Here is a 16,702-nt window from a genome sequence, read left to right on the forward strand (position 1 = left end):
CCTGTCCCTTGGCTCCCTGCTCTGTGGTTGCTGCTCTTACGTCCTTCGACTCTTTGACCATCATCATTGAACTTCTGGTCCTGGTTTACGTCCAACCACGAAGCACTACTGACACAAGCACAGACGCACAGAACAGACACCAGGATGGGGAGATGGACGAGGCACCACCACAGTCCTTAGCATTCTCCTGTTGGACAAATACACACACACATTAGGACCATGAGTTTCACATCTTCACTCATTCTTACATATCAGCTTCTTACTCTCATTACAGGTTCAGCAGTTTGACTTGACAAACTCAGATAAATCCTTCTCTGAAGTGTCCACTACACCGTTGGAACCTAAACATCTCATCTGTGCCAAATCCTCAGCATTAACTTGTCTCAAACCAACCTGCACACACAGCTTCACACTGACCTTTGGGTGGTAGGCGTGACAGGATTCTGGACGCCGCCGCACCTTCTGGGATTTCATCCTGTTGCACTTCACTGTGGCGTTATGTTCACTGTTGTTAAGGAAAACACAGCACTCAGCTGGAGACTGTCACCCTGTATTATTTCAACAGTTTCAAACTACATTTCACTGTCACTGCTGTTTCCTATATCAAGTCCTCACACATGACTCCATAACAACAGCAGCTGCACACAAACATCCTCGAATGGAAATACTGCTAATCTGGCTACACTTGGATTTACATCTAACTTCCTGTCTATCTCCACTTTGTGAAACCATTTAGCTCCTGATAAAAACTGAGTCTGAAACACTTCATCCTGCCACTCAGACTTGTCCCCAGGTTTGCAGTTCCCCAGGAATCAAAGGATATATTTGATCTCTTTGGGCTCCAGCAGCATGGGTCCATACTGACGGGAACAGTCACAGTCAGCCTGAGTCACAACCAGAACCAGGTTACTGTCTGGAATCTGCTGCACCACAAACATCCTGAAACACAAACACACAGTCAATCAGTACAATGACCTCTGTGCTCTCATTAACTACAACTGTGACTCTGGTTCAGAACCACCAGCTGCCGTCACAACATCACACAGCCCAGATTTAACGTGTCCCACCTCACTTTGATAGTCTCTCACTACATTTCCCATCAAACAACAGACAAAACATGACACTCACACTGTCAAGTCCACAAAGACTCTTCAACATTAAAACATTTCACACCAGACAAAAAACTTTACACTGATACTCTCAGGCAAAACATCGACGACAGATACTAACGGCCTTCGTTTGCTCTGGCATATCACTTCAAAACACAAACAAACCCATTTCCACCTCACCACACCTTCCTCAGGGTGTTTAATGGTGCACTCATTAGGATTTCACACATTATGTGATAACCACACCAAGGTCACAGTGTCTCTCTAACAGGCCCACACTGGCCTGGACCAAAATACCACCCATCTTTACACACCTGCAAATACACATACCAGCTCCTACTCCATAAAGGCACTAAAGCCTATTTTCTCAGATACACACTGGCTCTGCTTTAAAGATGTGATTGGGTCAGCCCTATGTCTGGATCCGGTTACTGAGACCGGGTATTAAACCAGCACCAGGGCTACATTTTCAAAGACCACAATATCCATCTCAGTAAGTTCAGGCTGACCTCACGGGGCCATTACCAGTGTGGAAGGAGTCACGTTAAACGTGCACATTTAGCCCACGTGGTCGAAGATCTAAGTGTAACATATTTTCACTATTCACACAGAAAACAACACACCTCTCTCAGCCCGTCACTCTGACCACCCGCCTGCTGCCAACACTAGAGCCTAACCAATATATCATTTTGCCAGTTTTATCGGCCAATATGAGCCTATCGCACATAGATCAGTATCAGCCCCAAAACACTCATATCAGTCAGGCTCTAGCCACCTCTGTACAGTCAGAGTAATCATTACAGTCTTAACCACACCCATTCCTGCCCAGGACCATTGGTTCCTACTGAACATAAAAAACTTTAAAGGTGCATGAACTTATATTCTCCACCCAGTCTGGTCCCTGCAGGTGCCCAGATCCAGGCCCTGGTGTCTCTCAGCTATACTACCACCACCCCCCAGGACTCTCTGCTACCTACAGCCCTTCTGTTGTTATTCCAGCTCCTCTACCCTGTGTTGGCAAAGTCCACTCCGTCAATGGAGAGTGGTCAAAGCAGCCAAAGGACTCACATTGGATCCACATGGGGCCTTCTTCCTTCTGGATGTGTTAGCATCTAATGCTAACCTGTTGGATTGGTAGCATTAGCCACCTAGCATGGTCCTGACTGGACCTTTGGACTGGATGGATCTGATTTTATATTTGGGAGGAAGTGGAGCTTTGGGTCACATTAGCAGGAACCAGAGCATCTACTGGACTGACACATTTACGCCTCAGTCAGCTAACGCTAGCTTTGGACTGGGCAGTTTGTCCCAACCAGGCTTCCGTAGTTCAGGAAATGACATGGGAGGAGCAAACACTGGGAAAGCAGGGCTTATGGCAGGAGTGGGTTTTGACATATTACACCTGATACATCCATGCATGTACTTCTCATTAAATATTCTTCACAGTCCATTTAAAAACTTCCCTTTTTCTTTTACTACAAATGGCACATACATTAAACTGAAACCACAACCATTTCCACACATCAGCTCACAGCTACAGACTACACGTCCAGTTCACTGACATAATTTATGATTTAAGGCAACACCAACATTTACATCACCAGAATAACAACATTTACAGGTTCTTCCATTATGTCTACTCACTGTAACAAGACTTTATCAGTTTCTCATTGTTTCTGCCTCAAATCACTGTGATGTCATTAGCCTCTAGCATTAGCATTAGCTCTGTCAGTGGTCACAACAACATTGATCTCGTCTGTTCTCACATCAACTTACGTTTAAACCAACCAGCTACTTTCCAACAAACAAACCCGAGTCTTTGCTAGATGGCATGAACAACCTGTTTCACATCATCGGTTCATATCTGTGGACTCTGCTTCCACTGGCTGTCGTCTGATCCAACCAGGATCTAATCAGTTACATCCACAGTGACACACTGTCCCACACATATGAACAGATATTACTTCTTACACCACACTGTAAAAATACTTCATTACCAGCTACAGTCCTGCAATGCTACTCAAATGGTACTTGTTACAGGAAAACTGTGTGTGTGTGTGTGTCGTACTTCTGGCAGCGTCCACACTTGATGAGGCTGTTGGTCTCTCTGACTGACGAGTCGTACATGAAGCCAGGATACGCTGTGTCGCAGGGCAGCATCGCCTCCACCTTCCTCTGCTTATGGGCTGAGACACACACACACACACACACACACACACACACACAGACACACACACACACACACAGACACAGACACACACACACACCACCTGTGAGACCTGGTCCAGTGAATTAAAAATGAGCATCAGCACATTCTCTCACTGAGGACACTTTCATCATTCCACCTCTCAGCCGCTGTAGTTGTGAGGACACTCACTGACACAATGCATTCCTTAGAAACTAACATGAACCTAAAAACACAGTCTTCACCCTCAAACACCATTTAAGGACTGTGCAAAATGTCCTCACAAGAATGGTATTAGAGTACAATGTGTCCATACAACCACAGAAAGACACACACACAAACACACGTGTTGGACTCACTTGTGTGATAACCAGCTTTGGCTGGAATTGGATCAGGACACCAAAGTGATGATGGTGAAGATGGTGAAGATGATGATGATGAGGATGATGCCACCATTTGGATGCAGAATGTGAAATGAGACAAAGCAGTGAGGGTGAACAAAACAAACACACCACCTGACTGTTCTCGGCCCCTCTGACTGAAACACGTTTCGTCTCTAACCCGTCTCTGTTTTCCAGCTCACTCTTTACTCTTTGGTCTGATCCCTGTTATACTATAGTATTTACAGTTATAGTTTCCCTGTTATATTATAGTATTTACAGTTATAGTTTCCCTGTTATATTATAGTATTTACAGTTATAGTTTCCCTGTTATATTATAGTATTTACAGTTATAGTTTCCCTGTTATATTATAGTATTTACAGTTATAGTTTCCCTGTTATATTATAGTATTTACAGTTATAGTTTCCCTGTTATATTATAGTATTTACAGTTATAGTTTCCCTGTTATAGTATTTACAGTTATAGTTTCCCTGTTATAGTATTTACAGTTATAGTTTCCCTGTTATATTATAGTATTTACAGTTATAGTTTCCCTGTTATATTATAGTATTTACAGTTATAGTTTCCCTGTTATATTATAGTATTTACAGTTATAGTTTCCCTGTTATATTATAGTATTTACAGTTATAGTTTCCCTATTATAGTATTTACAGTTATAGTTTCCCTGTTATATTATAGTATTTACAGTTATAGTTTCCCTATTATAGTATTTACAGTTATAGTTTCCCTGTTATATTATAGTATTTACAGTTATAGTTTCCCTGTTATACTATAGTATTTACAGTTATAGTTTCCCTGTTATATTATAGTATTTACAGTTATAGTTTCCCTGTTATACTATAGTATTTACAGTTATAGTTTCCCTGTTATATTATAGTATTTACAGTTATAGTTTCCCTGTTATATTATAGTATTTACAGTTATAGTTTCCCTGTTATATTATAGTATTTACAGTTATAGTTTCCTTGTTGCTGGGGATGTTCACTTTGAGGAAGCAGTCAGACAACACATTTTTGATTCACTAGTAAAATGCAAAACAGAAAAGCAGCTGAGGATGAACACACACCTGAATTCCTCAATTCAAACACATTTACAGTTTCTGAGTACACACACACACACACGCACAGTGCTGATCTGTTGTCTGTACAGTTCCTCAACTCACATCCTAGTTTGTTTTAAACAGAACATTTCACCATAACGTTAAACTGTGATGTTGATCCTGTTCTGCTCAGTGGGACCACGTCTCACCTCAGTGTCTTGATGACACTTTACATTCTGGTTATTTCCAGCGAGAACAGATCAGAACAACAAAAACAAAATTAAATAAACACTGAACACGAATGAAAAACGTGCAGTTAGTCCCCATGTTGGCACCATGTCTGTGATTTCAGCTACGTGTTGTTCTTTAGTCTGAGCTGACCTGTGAGAACATCTTACCATCCACAAAATAATCTGAGTGCCACAGGCCACAGAGGTTAAAGTCCAGCAGGAACCTGAGAGGAGACACAAACCTCCCGTTAAACCAAAAACCTGTCTCAGAGGAACCACAATAACAACAAAGATCAATATTCTGTGACCTGTTCAGGAACCTCAGCCATATTTATTTACAGCGTTTATAGCAGACACATCAACGTTTCTCACACCGGGGATTCTGGGAAACTGAATTTTCAACAAATGTCTTCAGGTGAGTTGTCTCTCAGTCACAGTGAAGCCTGTGCTGCTGTTATAACTAACGATAAATAAGACGTCAGCAGCTTCGGCTCCAAAAATGCTTCAGTGCAGTTGGATTTCATGTCACTTCCTGTCAGTCTCCTATAGTTACACTGCTAAACAAAGAGCCTCAGCTGTGGACACTCACATCAGCACGTTGGAGAAGAACCACCTCATCAACGCCATGAGGACGTAGAACGGCTGCCGGAGGAAAAGGAAACAATCATTTTTGACAAATCCACAACTGCACATAATACTCTGTGTTTTTGAACATACGGCCTGAAGCTACAACACAGAAACATGAGTTAGGTTTTTATGGCCTGTAACAAATATGGATGAAATAAAAGACGACTCTCTGATCGATAGTAACTCACACTGAGCAGAGGTCGAGCGCTGCTGGTGTGATGGTGGCTGTTCTTACACATGGCCTGGTAGTCGAACAGCGACACTCTGCAAACAAACCGAGACTCAGGTCAAACCCAGGATGACGATATTTTTACCGTTTCAACTGACTGATCTGACCCGACAGCGTTTCGTCCTTGTTTCTGTATGTTAACTGTCTTTGGCCTGTAAGACCATAAACTGTATGTGGATCTGTACCTGTGCACATTATTGGACTCACAAACCCAACTTCCCTTTACTCTGTGTAGTATCCTGGTGCGACCAGCCTACATACAGCGGTGGACTCCAATCTCTTTCTATGTTCCTGATTGGGCCTATTGAACTTAAACCTGTTAAATCTGATCTGGTCCAGAGGTGTCATGGTCCAGAGGTCAGAGGTGTCATGGTCCAGATGTGTCATGGTCCAGAGGTCAGAGGTGTCATGGTCCAGAGGTGTCATGGTCCAGAGGTGTCAGAGGTGTCATGGTCCAGAGGTCAGAGGTGTCATGGTCCAGAGGTGTCATGGTCCAGAGGTCAGAGGTGTCATGGTCCAGAGGTGTCATGTTCCAGAGGTCATAGGTGTCATGGTCCAGAGGTGTCAGAGGTGTCATGGTCCAGAGGTGTCAGAGGTGTCATGGTCCAGAGGTGTCAGAGGTGTCATGGTCCAGAGGTGTCAGAGGTGTCATGGTCCAGAGGTGTCAGAGGTGTCATGGTCCAGAGGTGTCAGAGGTGTCATGGTCCAGAGGTGTCAGAGGTGTCATGGTCCAGAGGTGTCATGGTCCAGAGGTGTCATGGTCCAGAGGTGTCAGAGGTGTCATGGTCCAGAGGTGTCAGAGGTGTCATGGTCCAGAGGTGTCAGAGGTGTCATGGTCCAGAGGTGTCATGGTCCAGAGGTGTCATGGTCCAGAGGTGTCATGGTCCAGAGGTGTCAGAGGTGTCATGGTCCAGAGGTGTCATGGTCCAGATGTGTCAGAGGTGTCATGGTCCAGAGGTGTCAGAGGTGTCATGGTCCAGAGGTGTCAGGGGTGTCATGATGGTCATGGTCCAGAGGTGTCAGAGGTGTCATGGTCCAGAGGTGTCATGGTCCAAAGGTGTCATGGTCCAGAGGTGTCAGGGGTGTCATGGTGCAAAGGTGTCATGGTCCAGAGGTGTCAGAGGTGTCATGGTCCAGATGTGTCATAGGTGTCATGGTCCAGAGGTGTCAGAGGTGTCATGGTCCAGAGGTGTCAGAGGTGTCATGGTCCAGAGGTGTCATGGTCCAGAGGTGTCAGAGGTGTCATGGTCCAGAGGTGTCATGGTCCAGAGGTGTCATGGTCCAGAGGTGTCATGGTCCAGAGGTGTCATGGTCCAGATGTGTCATAGGTGTCATGGTCCAGAGGTGTCAGAGGTGTCATGGTCCAGAGGTGTCAGAGGTGTCATGGTCCAGATGTGTCAGAGGTGTCATGGTCCAAAGGTGTCATGGTCCAGAGGTGTCAGGGGTGTCATGGTGCAAAGGTGTCATGGTCCAGAGGTGTCAGAGGTGTCATGGTCCAGATGTGTCATAGGTGTCATGGTCCAGAGGTGTCAGAGGTGTCATGGTCCAGAGGTGTCAGAGGTGTCATGGTCCAGAGGTGTCAGAGGTGTCATGGTCCAGAGGTGTCAGGGGTGTCATGATGGTCATGGTCCAGAGGTGTCAGAGGTGTCATGGTCCAGAGGTGTCATGGTCCAAAGGTGTCATGGTCCAGAGGTGTCAGAGGTGTCAGAGGTGTCATGGTCCTCTGATGCAAAGGACAGTTTGAGCACAGCGAAGCAGCAGCATGTCAGTCGTACTTTTGAAACATTCCCATCCTGATCAGCGACGCCATCACAGACCCATCCATCTCGCCAAAGAACCGACCCACCTGGAAAACACAACATGAAGGTGACACCAGGTCAACGTTCAGACAGAAACATGGGGAGACACTAATGAGACAAATATCTAAACAACATTACTCAATAATAGAGACATAAACAGTGTTCTGATCCAGACTTAGTTCTTATATCTGGACAACTCCTGACTCTCTGCTCCTCTACTGTGGCTCGATGAAAGCAGGGTCCAACCGTTCAGACGCAGTTTACTGGACTGTTTGAAGACACAGGTTATCTCGGTACCATCACAGTACCATCCTGGATGATGTGGATGATTCTGTCCACAGCTACAGAGACGTTAGCGATGCAGTAGGACAATGACCCCAAACACCAAAACTACAACTACCACAGAAAATCCAGCCGAAGCCCAGACCTGAGCCCAACACAGATGCCATGGAATGGGCTCAGAGCACAGTCACTCAAGATGATTAATAGGTTAGTTAAAGAGCTGCCACATGTCAGGCCAGATGTTTCACTGCATCCTCAACACAGCCTCAACAGTTCTGCTTTAAGAAACAGCCTCCTCCTTCTTCTTCTTCTTCTACCTGCCCCACATTTGTCTCTTCAGTGTCTGATCACTAACACTTGGACCCTTCTTGCTGCTGCTGCTCTTACTGTTTTCACTTCTTTTCCTGCACCAGTATTTATTTTAAAGTCCCAAAACAAAGCAAACACTTAAACATCATCTCATAAGCAGCTGGTACAACCAGACTGAACTCCCTAAACATAAAACATCTGAAAATTCAGTGATTCTCTCTGCAATTTCTTTCCACTGTGGAGGAAATGTACCTCTTGGAAATCATCTACGACTGACAGAAGAGACATTATCGACAAACTCAGAAAGCTAACACAGAGTAGAAACAGAGAAAAGGTCTGGTTGGACCCTAAAACAGCAGGTGGTTAGAGCTCAGTGGTTCCAGCACATTTTGCTATGTGTGTCTGCAGCGTCAGTCCTCTGGCCCTGAGCAGCTACAGCACAGTCTGAATTATTCAGAGCGTTTTGTCCCAGCAGCTCTCCGCCCACGCTTCACCTCCATCTCGACGGGATTTTCCCAGCGGCCCCGGAGGACTCGTAGGTTGATGAGCGTCGGCAGTTGGATGCTGCTTACACAGAAACTTGACCTTCTGTTTACCTGACAGCAGCACCCACAGCAGACGGTAAAAGGTGCTGGAATAAACAGAAAATAAGCAACGAAAGTGCCAGAGTCTAACTCCTGCCAGGAGCTAACACAGGTTCAGTTCTGCTTCCATCACCAGAGTCTTCATCCGGGGCAGCTGTGCTTCAGTCCCCAATGTATGACTGAGGGGGGCCAATGGGCAAATAGTGTAAAGTGCTTAAAATGTCCTTAAGTTTAAAAAAGCATGACACAAGTCCATTTACCATGAGTCCATATCGAGGACTGAAAGTGCAGGTGGGTCATTTAGCTGGAGATGAGCAGCACCGACCGGCTCAGCTAACACAGACCTACAGACCCAAGGACGCAAAGATCTGTGTGTGCTTCTGTCCAACACACACGTCTCCATAAGTACTGGAGGATGGATCCTGATGGTTTCTGACACTGATCATTTGAGCCAAGTCAGATGGAACCAGACTGAGGACACTGACGTGTCCACCAGCAGCACCAACACCACCTGTGTTTACATCCCCTCTCTGGCCTATTTCCTTTCGTCAGCACTCACTTCATTTCTCTGGCTGATTAAATATTTACTGTGCCCTGCAATGAACTATGACCTGCACCTTCACGCCACAGCAGACTTGGCACCACAGAGGATTCTTGGAGTTTTCCCAACTTCCTGGAAAGTCCAGAGCTCAGCAAAACATCGAGGAAGCACTTCATTATAATATCTGCTTAGTAAGGCCACTGGGAACACAGCAGACATGCAAATAATGAAAAATGAGCTTCCACAGTAAATGATTCTTGCTTTAAAGTTACTCTACAGAACATGATTGCGCTGCTGTGTGTGCAGGCTGCATCTGGTTCTCACGGTTTTTGGAAACTAAATACAGACTCTCAGCTGATGAGGTGATCTCCTTTTGCCTTTTTGACCATCGGTGTCCACCCAACAAACCACAGCAACACAGAGAAATCGTCTTTTTCTAGAGTTTTGCTTCTTCATTAAAGTTCAACATTGATTCGTTTTAATCTGTTATTCCCAAGAGTCTTCAGACCCCAGCTGCTTTGACACGTGTCCAGAACCTGACTGACTAGAGTCCACCTGGGACCAACTGCTCTGATTGGACAGAGTTTAGAAAAACACACACACGTGTATATAAAGACCCATAGTTCTCACTGCATGTCAGGACAGAAACCAGGACCTGAAGTCCAGGAACTCTCTGTAAACTCTGTGATCAGACTGTCCTGGGACACAGACCAGGACCAGGGGATCAAACCAGTTCTAAAGCTCTGAGTGTTCCCAGGAGCACAGTGGCCTCAGTCACTGGGAAATGGAAGAAGTCTGGAGCCAGGCCTTGGTCAGATAGACAGAGAACCCATCAGTCTTCATGACAGAACTTCAGAAGTCCTCTACGGCAGCTCCCTCAGTCAGACTGAGACCCTCAGGAAAAGGCAGATGAGCTGCTGGGAGTTTAGGATCTGAGAGCAGGAGCATGATCAGACTGAACGACGCTGAATGAACATACAGACACAGAAAACTGCTGCAGCTCTCCATTTACAGCCTGGTCAGACCTACAGTTCATGGTATTACACAGGAGACACCCAGACCACCTGTCACTACACTGGACTCCACACTCAGCCAGACGCTGTTACAGCAGCTGGACGCCCATTTGACCCTGGGCAGTCGTACATACAGATGTGGACAAGAGCAAAACCTCATCTGGCCTCAGCTGATCCAGCTGCACAGGTTCGACTCCTGGTGACGACTCAAACAACCAAAGCTGTGGAGAGAGATTAAACGAGTGACGCAGGAATGAACCTCCAGGCTGAGTGTGTGTATTTACGTAGCACTGTGGGCTCAGGATTAATCCTCAGTAATATGGGCGATTTAATCCAGAGCTAACGAGCAGCTGTCAGATGGACAGCGGACTCTGAGCTGCACTTAACTGACCATGAACACATCACAAGTGGTTCTGACTTCCCCAACAATGAATGAAATAAAACCATTTATTACATTTTTTGTCTTTTACCATTAAAATACTGCACCTTCCATGAGAACAAACTAATAAGGCATATCAACATGTACGTCTGGCCACTGCCCTTAAAAAGACTAATCATTGCTGCAAAGCTTTGCCTGTTTTTGATGCTGTAAACCTTCAAAATGTTGTTTTACAAAGCAGGAAAAGCAACAACAGTAAACTTGTGTTTGTCCACTGGGTTTCTATAAGTCCAAGTGTAAAATGTGATCAACTGAAATGAAACGAACCAGAGAATAATCATCAGCTTAAAGTCAAACTAACACATAGAACTCAAACTAATGACTTCAGGACTGCACGAGAAGCTGCAGACCCGTATGAGTTCAGCCTGGATGGGTCAAATCCATCATGGCTCCAGAGACTCGCTCTGCTTCGGTTCACGTGGAGCCAGCAGGTGTAGCAGCAGCTGCTGCGTTTCCTGCTAATGTACCACACACACAGAGATTAAGAACGAAACTGTCCTGAAATCCTGTGAGCCTTCCAGATGTTGTTTATGAGCACATTAAATGAGCCAAAGAGCTGCCGTGAGGGCGAGAATCACCTCCTGACACTGACCTGCAGCCCGCCCCTGACTGACAGCAAAACTCATCCCGCTTGTCAAAGGGATCAGCTGGCTAAACTGGGCCACAGTGTCCCCCATTAAAAAACAAGAACCCGATCAGCTGTTTTTCAGGTGTGATCCTCTGACAGTCACTGGGTTCAGTTCATGTTAACTGAAATGAACAGAAAAGTGCATTTACAGGAATCTGACCTCATTTCTCTCTTTGGACAGCACGATGAAGCCGTTGTTGTCGACCAGGAAACAGTTCAGATCCTGCAGAGGAAGCAGCAAAAACAACCAGTCGGTTCAGTTTTTAAAAACACCAAAGCCTGATGTTTGGTGAGGAGCAGAGGAAGGTGGGAACTTACAGCACTCTCGCAGCTGAGCGGACACACACCTTCGATGTTTGAACACTGAAAGAAAAGACAGCGTGGTCAAAGATCAGGAGGAAGCATCACATCATCAACACAAACAAACGAAGTAACTGATCAAAGCCACAAATCATCGAACTACCAGTTCAGTCTGCAAACCGGACTCTGAACCCTACTACAAATAATGTCCATGACATTCTCCTGAAGGAAGTCATCACTGAAATCCTGAATTTGACCATTTCTTGCCTACTGTGACATCGTCTACCAGTCTGCTCCTAAAAGTCTCACATTAAGTCCTCTTCAGATTTGAAACAGGAGCCCTTTAGAACTTCAGCCTCCTGCCTGCACACTTATCTATAAGACCATGACCAAATCAGTCTAAACTCCCTTGTCCAGTCTACTTAAACTTTATTTTAATAAAAGAATTACCTCTAACAAAGACACAGGGAGATGAACCAGTTACAAAAAAGTAATAAGTCAACAGTGACTTCAAGAGTGAAATCAGCTGCCAAAGAATTAAAAAACTAACCACTATGAATAACATGCGAACTTTAAATCAATGATCCATAATCACTTACGTCTGTGTCGTTGGGCTGGAAACAACGAGTTCAGAAAGTTGAGGAGGGAAAAAAAGGAAAGAATCACATAAATATCATTAAACTACAAACACATTTTAACAAAATAAACATACATCCAGTTTCTAAATGAGACCCAAATATATTTTCACTTTGTCTTTGGGTCTTGTCAGATTCCGTCACTGAAGAGAGAGACGCTGTGATTTCTCTGTGAAACTGTTCAAATGTAATTACACCCAATAAGAAAGTGATGCAAAGACATTTATTTGAAGATTTGCTGTTTCCTTTTCATTTCATATTGTTTTCTAACTTTAAAGGTTTTACTTGTTCTTTTAGTAGATGTGGTTGTATTTTCACAGCACACTGTTCTGGATTTAACTTGAGGCTCTACTTCATTTCTTTAACACAATTAGCAGCCGACATATTAACAACTGTGGGATGAGACAATCTAACATTTCTCACGTATGTTAATATGGAATTAAATGACTGATTGTGCCCTCAAATCTTTAATGGCCCAGATTCCAGGAGGAGACAACATTTGAGAGAAATAATCCAATCAAAGCATCTTTGCCTTGGTCCCAAGGAGAAAAAATGGGGCTCTGTTCTGTCTGTGCACTTTAATCTTAATGAAAGGTCTAAGTGACTTAGTGCCTTCAATTAATGGCTGCTGTTCCCAAATGAACGTCAGGGAAAATTGAAAAAACGACCCCTGTATCCAGAAGATTATGTCTGGACAAAAGTCATTTGTTTGTCCTTGTAAACTTGGTATTGGCTGAGTCCATGTGTGGTCGCTAACTAGCAGGTTCCTGTCCGACTGCAGAGCACACTGCAGCTCTGTGGGCCAGAACAGGGTTGTAGACCATCCAACTGGACCTCAGCTAAGATCTCGGACCCCATGGCTCTGCATTCCCTGAGGCCGAAACACTCTGGGCTTTCAAATCGGGCACATAACGAAGTTCAGCAGTGAACTAGGACACAGACTGGACCAGGATATGAACCAGGATAAGTCCAGTCCTGCTGATCACTTCTCATCATTCTACTCATCTACAGGTGGTGATCACCTGCCAGGTCGCACATCACAGTGTTTTACATTAAAGAAATAACCTCGATACGTTTCTCAGACCTCAAAGATGCACAGGGTGACACTGAACATAAACAGTGTTTCTGTGACCAGGTTATGGTCTAAATTAGTTTGTTATCACTCAGTTAATGTTCAGTGTTACAGTAAATAAACACAAGTCAACAAAATGTCCTCAAAAATGTGTCAGAGCGAGTCCTCTGGTCACCTGCTTGGCGATGGCCCAGAACCTCTTTTCCAGCAAATCCAAGGACATCTGCACCCCGACAGCTAAAAATAGAAAACACACCCAGACACACACACACACACACACACACACACGCAGCATTAGGACAGACGCAGGATGAGATGGACTCTGCAGAGGCAACAGCAAGCGGTTCACTGTGTTTGTGGAGGAAAGGGGGGTGACAGGAAATCAATTCGACCCAGGGTTCACCTCCGTCATGTCCTGACGCTAATGAAGGGATGTAAACACTGATTAGCCCGAGTGTGTGTGTGCTCCCTGCAGGCTGGGTAATGACGTGCCCCTCGGTAATGCGCCGTAGCAGCTTGATTACTCAGAGGATCAGGGTGAAGTCCAGTCCAAGCGTGAGCTGAAGAGTGAACTCTGTTGATGGTCTGTGAAGTTAGTTTTGTGCTGCAGGACTCTACTCGCCACCATCCACGTGCCAGTTCCCTGAACCCTCCCTTGAACAACTGGTCATATATGATCTGACACACAGACAGGCAGGACAGCAGGTCAGTCCGGGCGCTTCCCGGGCAGCTCTGCTTCCTTTCTGAAGATAAATGACTTTTATACAGTCACCTCTCAACTCCAAACAGTGACTGCAACCCTTTTCGGCTGTTGCATGAGGTTTGCTGAGATGACGCCACTGAAAACACGATTTTTCTTTTTCCTCTTTAAACTGAGATTTTACAGACGTTACAATCTACATTTTCCTGTGAATTCATTCTCGCTCTTGTGCAAAGGGACTGAATTTAATGGATTAGTAAAGCAGGCTGATGGAGGGGGGTCTTAGTTTTCCAAAGGGTGGAGAGTCAGTTAAGGGGGTTCTAATACCCTGGAACAGGAACAGCAGATTCTCTTTTATCTCCAATCATTTAGTTTTTCTTGTTTCTAAAGGTTTATATATTTTGACACTAATCCAGACTGCGTGACTGAGCCTTGCTGTATTGTTAGAGTGTGTGTTATTCCATGGTTTACAGCTCCACACTTGCTGCTCCGTGAAGCTTCTGACCCCAAAGGTAGAGGAACGTGTGTGTGTGAGGAGCTAAACTGGGACGCTCTAGAGGCCGCATTTGTGATGCTGCATTTGTGATGCTGCATTTGTTATGCTGCATTTGTGATGCTGCATTTGTGATGCTGCATTTGTGATGCTGCATTTGTGTTCAGTTGTGACCTCTGGGTCCTTTAAACCTCTTAAGGCATCACTCTCTGTCATTCTTTTAAAATGGCCTCTCTGCAGACTCAGTGGTCTGCGGCTTTGCTCTGCTCTTTCATTTCATTTCTGTCTTTTTTTTTTTCTTCCTCCTTTCCTGTCAGCGGCGTCCTTATCGCCGCCCTTCAGTGCTGCAGTCGCACTGTTTCTGCTGCAGTCTGCAAGGACGGCCCCATGGCGGGACAAAACACTTCCCATACATTTGTTCTGCCCTGCAAGCCAACATCAATAACTCATGGTGTGCACGCTCACAGGACATTTCTCTTTTCTGGGGACTTTCTCTTGTTTGTGCTTGAAGAACTAACGATGACAAATCAGAGAATGTGCTGCTGCTTTTTCCTTTTTTTAGTCAGCGTTTCCTTCGCCAGCCCCGTGTGACTGTGTGTTGAGCTGAAATAAAATATTTTTACGCTGCAAAACTGAGCGCACCACAGAGCACATTAACATTTTACGGCCCACGGTACTACCAGTCTGAACTGATCTCATCTGAAACTGAAACGTGACAGTGCTGTAATGTCGACACACACCGACAGTTTCTCTAAAATCTGGCTTTTCCCTGGCTCACGCTCCTGCAGTTTTTTTACAGCTGTGACTTTTTCCATTTAGTTTCTGGAACATTAACAGAAACATCTGATCAGACCAAACCCAGAACGACGCGTTTGAGTTTATCGTCGCCTGGATTTTCTCTCTTAATGAAGCTGTTTAATTGTTTGAAGCAATAAAACTGTGTTTACTAGTGTTAACAGGACACAATGTCTTCTGGAGTCTCCAGCAATAAAAAGAAGAAGAAGAGAGACAGTTAGAAAACGCTGTTTATATTTAACTGTAGTTTTAAAGACGTGTCAGAAACAGGTGAGAGAAAACCAGCAGACGTCACAGGTCTGAAAATTATTCACTAACAAAATACTCTGTAAAAGCAGCACCAGAAACTTTCTAAATAATTTAAGAGAAGACAAAATATGCCAAGTCACAAAATTTAAGTCTGTCTCACAGTCATTAACTTCAGTTTCATTTCCTTCAGTCAACTTCACTGGAATTAAAAATTAAACAATATCATCAAAAGAAAGTGCCGGAAGAAAAAATAACCCTATTCGTAACAGAGGGCTTCACAAACGAAGGAATCCATCTACAGGGAAACTTCTAGAAAATGAAATGTGCTGATGGTTTGTGGCTGAAGTCAGAGCCATATGAAAGTAAATCACTCAGAGCGGGTTGCAGAGGATTATTAGGAAGTCCTGCTTGTCTTCAGTCACACAGCGTGCGTCTAAATATAAACATAAAAATATCCCTCGGCACAAACAATCTGGTTTGCTCAGATTCAGGATTAAAGGATAAGACCGGCCACGTTCTATATTTGTCTTACTGTCAACAAACCTCATGAAAAGCCCCAAACCAACACCAAGATGCATCATTTGTGAATCCACAGCCTGATAAAGCTGCCGCCGCTGAAAAGTTCCCAACTAACGTTTAAGAAAAACCCACAGTGTTGAGCCTTTTTGAAAGAATCACATCTTCAGTAAAAACCAATGAGCTGAGAGCAACAGGGAACGTATTAAAGGAACAATCCGCTGCTCCACAGATGATTATTTAATACAAAACATAAAAAATAAAAACATGTCACTAATACCCCGTGACTGTGAAAAAGCCAAGGTGGAAAATCCTACAACACCCAGGATGCATTGCACCCGGTGCATCCCAGTGTCCAATGGCTGAAGAAACAACCAAACCAATCAGGATTTTAAGGTTGAGGTAAGGACAGGGAGTGGACATCATCTCTTGATTAGTGGAGATTAATCCTTAATGAGAATAATTATTGTTGTTTCCATTTGATGTTTGATTTGGACACTGACAAACACACAAACACTGAACTGTC

At 44.5% G+C, this 16,702-nt stretch overlaps 1 protein-coding gene across 1 annotated transcript in view; it reads right to left on the bottom strand.

Moving 5' to 3' along the window:
• Positions 1–812: 812 nt before the first annotated feature.
• LOC113132772 (voltage-dependent calcium channel subunit alpha-2/delta-4-like) overlaps positions 813–16,702 on the bottom strand; it is a 41,542-nt gene continuing 25,652 nt past the window's right edge. The window contains exons 28-38 of the mRNA XM_026311111.1: positions 13,599–13,660; positions 12,316–12,330; positions 11,735–11,779; positions 11,577–11,639; positions 7,597–7,667; positions 5,781–5,856; positions 5,555–5,607; positions 5,134–5,189; positions 3,654–3,674; positions 3,178–3,295; positions 813–939 (exon numbers count right to left, since the gene is read on the bottom strand). Of these exons, the coding sequence (XP_026166896.1) occupies positions 813–939; positions 3,178–3,295; positions 3,654–3,674; positions 5,134–5,189; positions 5,555–5,607; positions 5,781–5,856; positions 7,597–7,667; positions 11,577–11,639; positions 11,735–11,779; positions 12,316–12,330; positions 13,599–13,660 (707 nt within the window). The remainder of the gene's footprint in view (positions 940–3,177; positions 3,296–3,653; positions 3,675–5,133; positions 5,190–5,554; positions 5,608–5,780; positions 5,857–7,596; positions 7,668–11,576; positions 11,640–11,734; positions 11,780–12,315; positions 12,331–13,598; positions 13,661–16,702) is intronic.

The sequence above is a fragment of the Mastacembelus armatus genome, chromosome 6 (genome assembly GCF_900324485.2).
Source record: "Mastacembelus armatus chromosome 6, fMasArm1.2, whole genome shotgun sequence".
Lineage (NCBI taxonomy): Eukaryota > Metazoa > Chordata > Actinopteri > Synbranchiformes > Mastacembelidae > Mastacembelus > Mastacembelus armatus.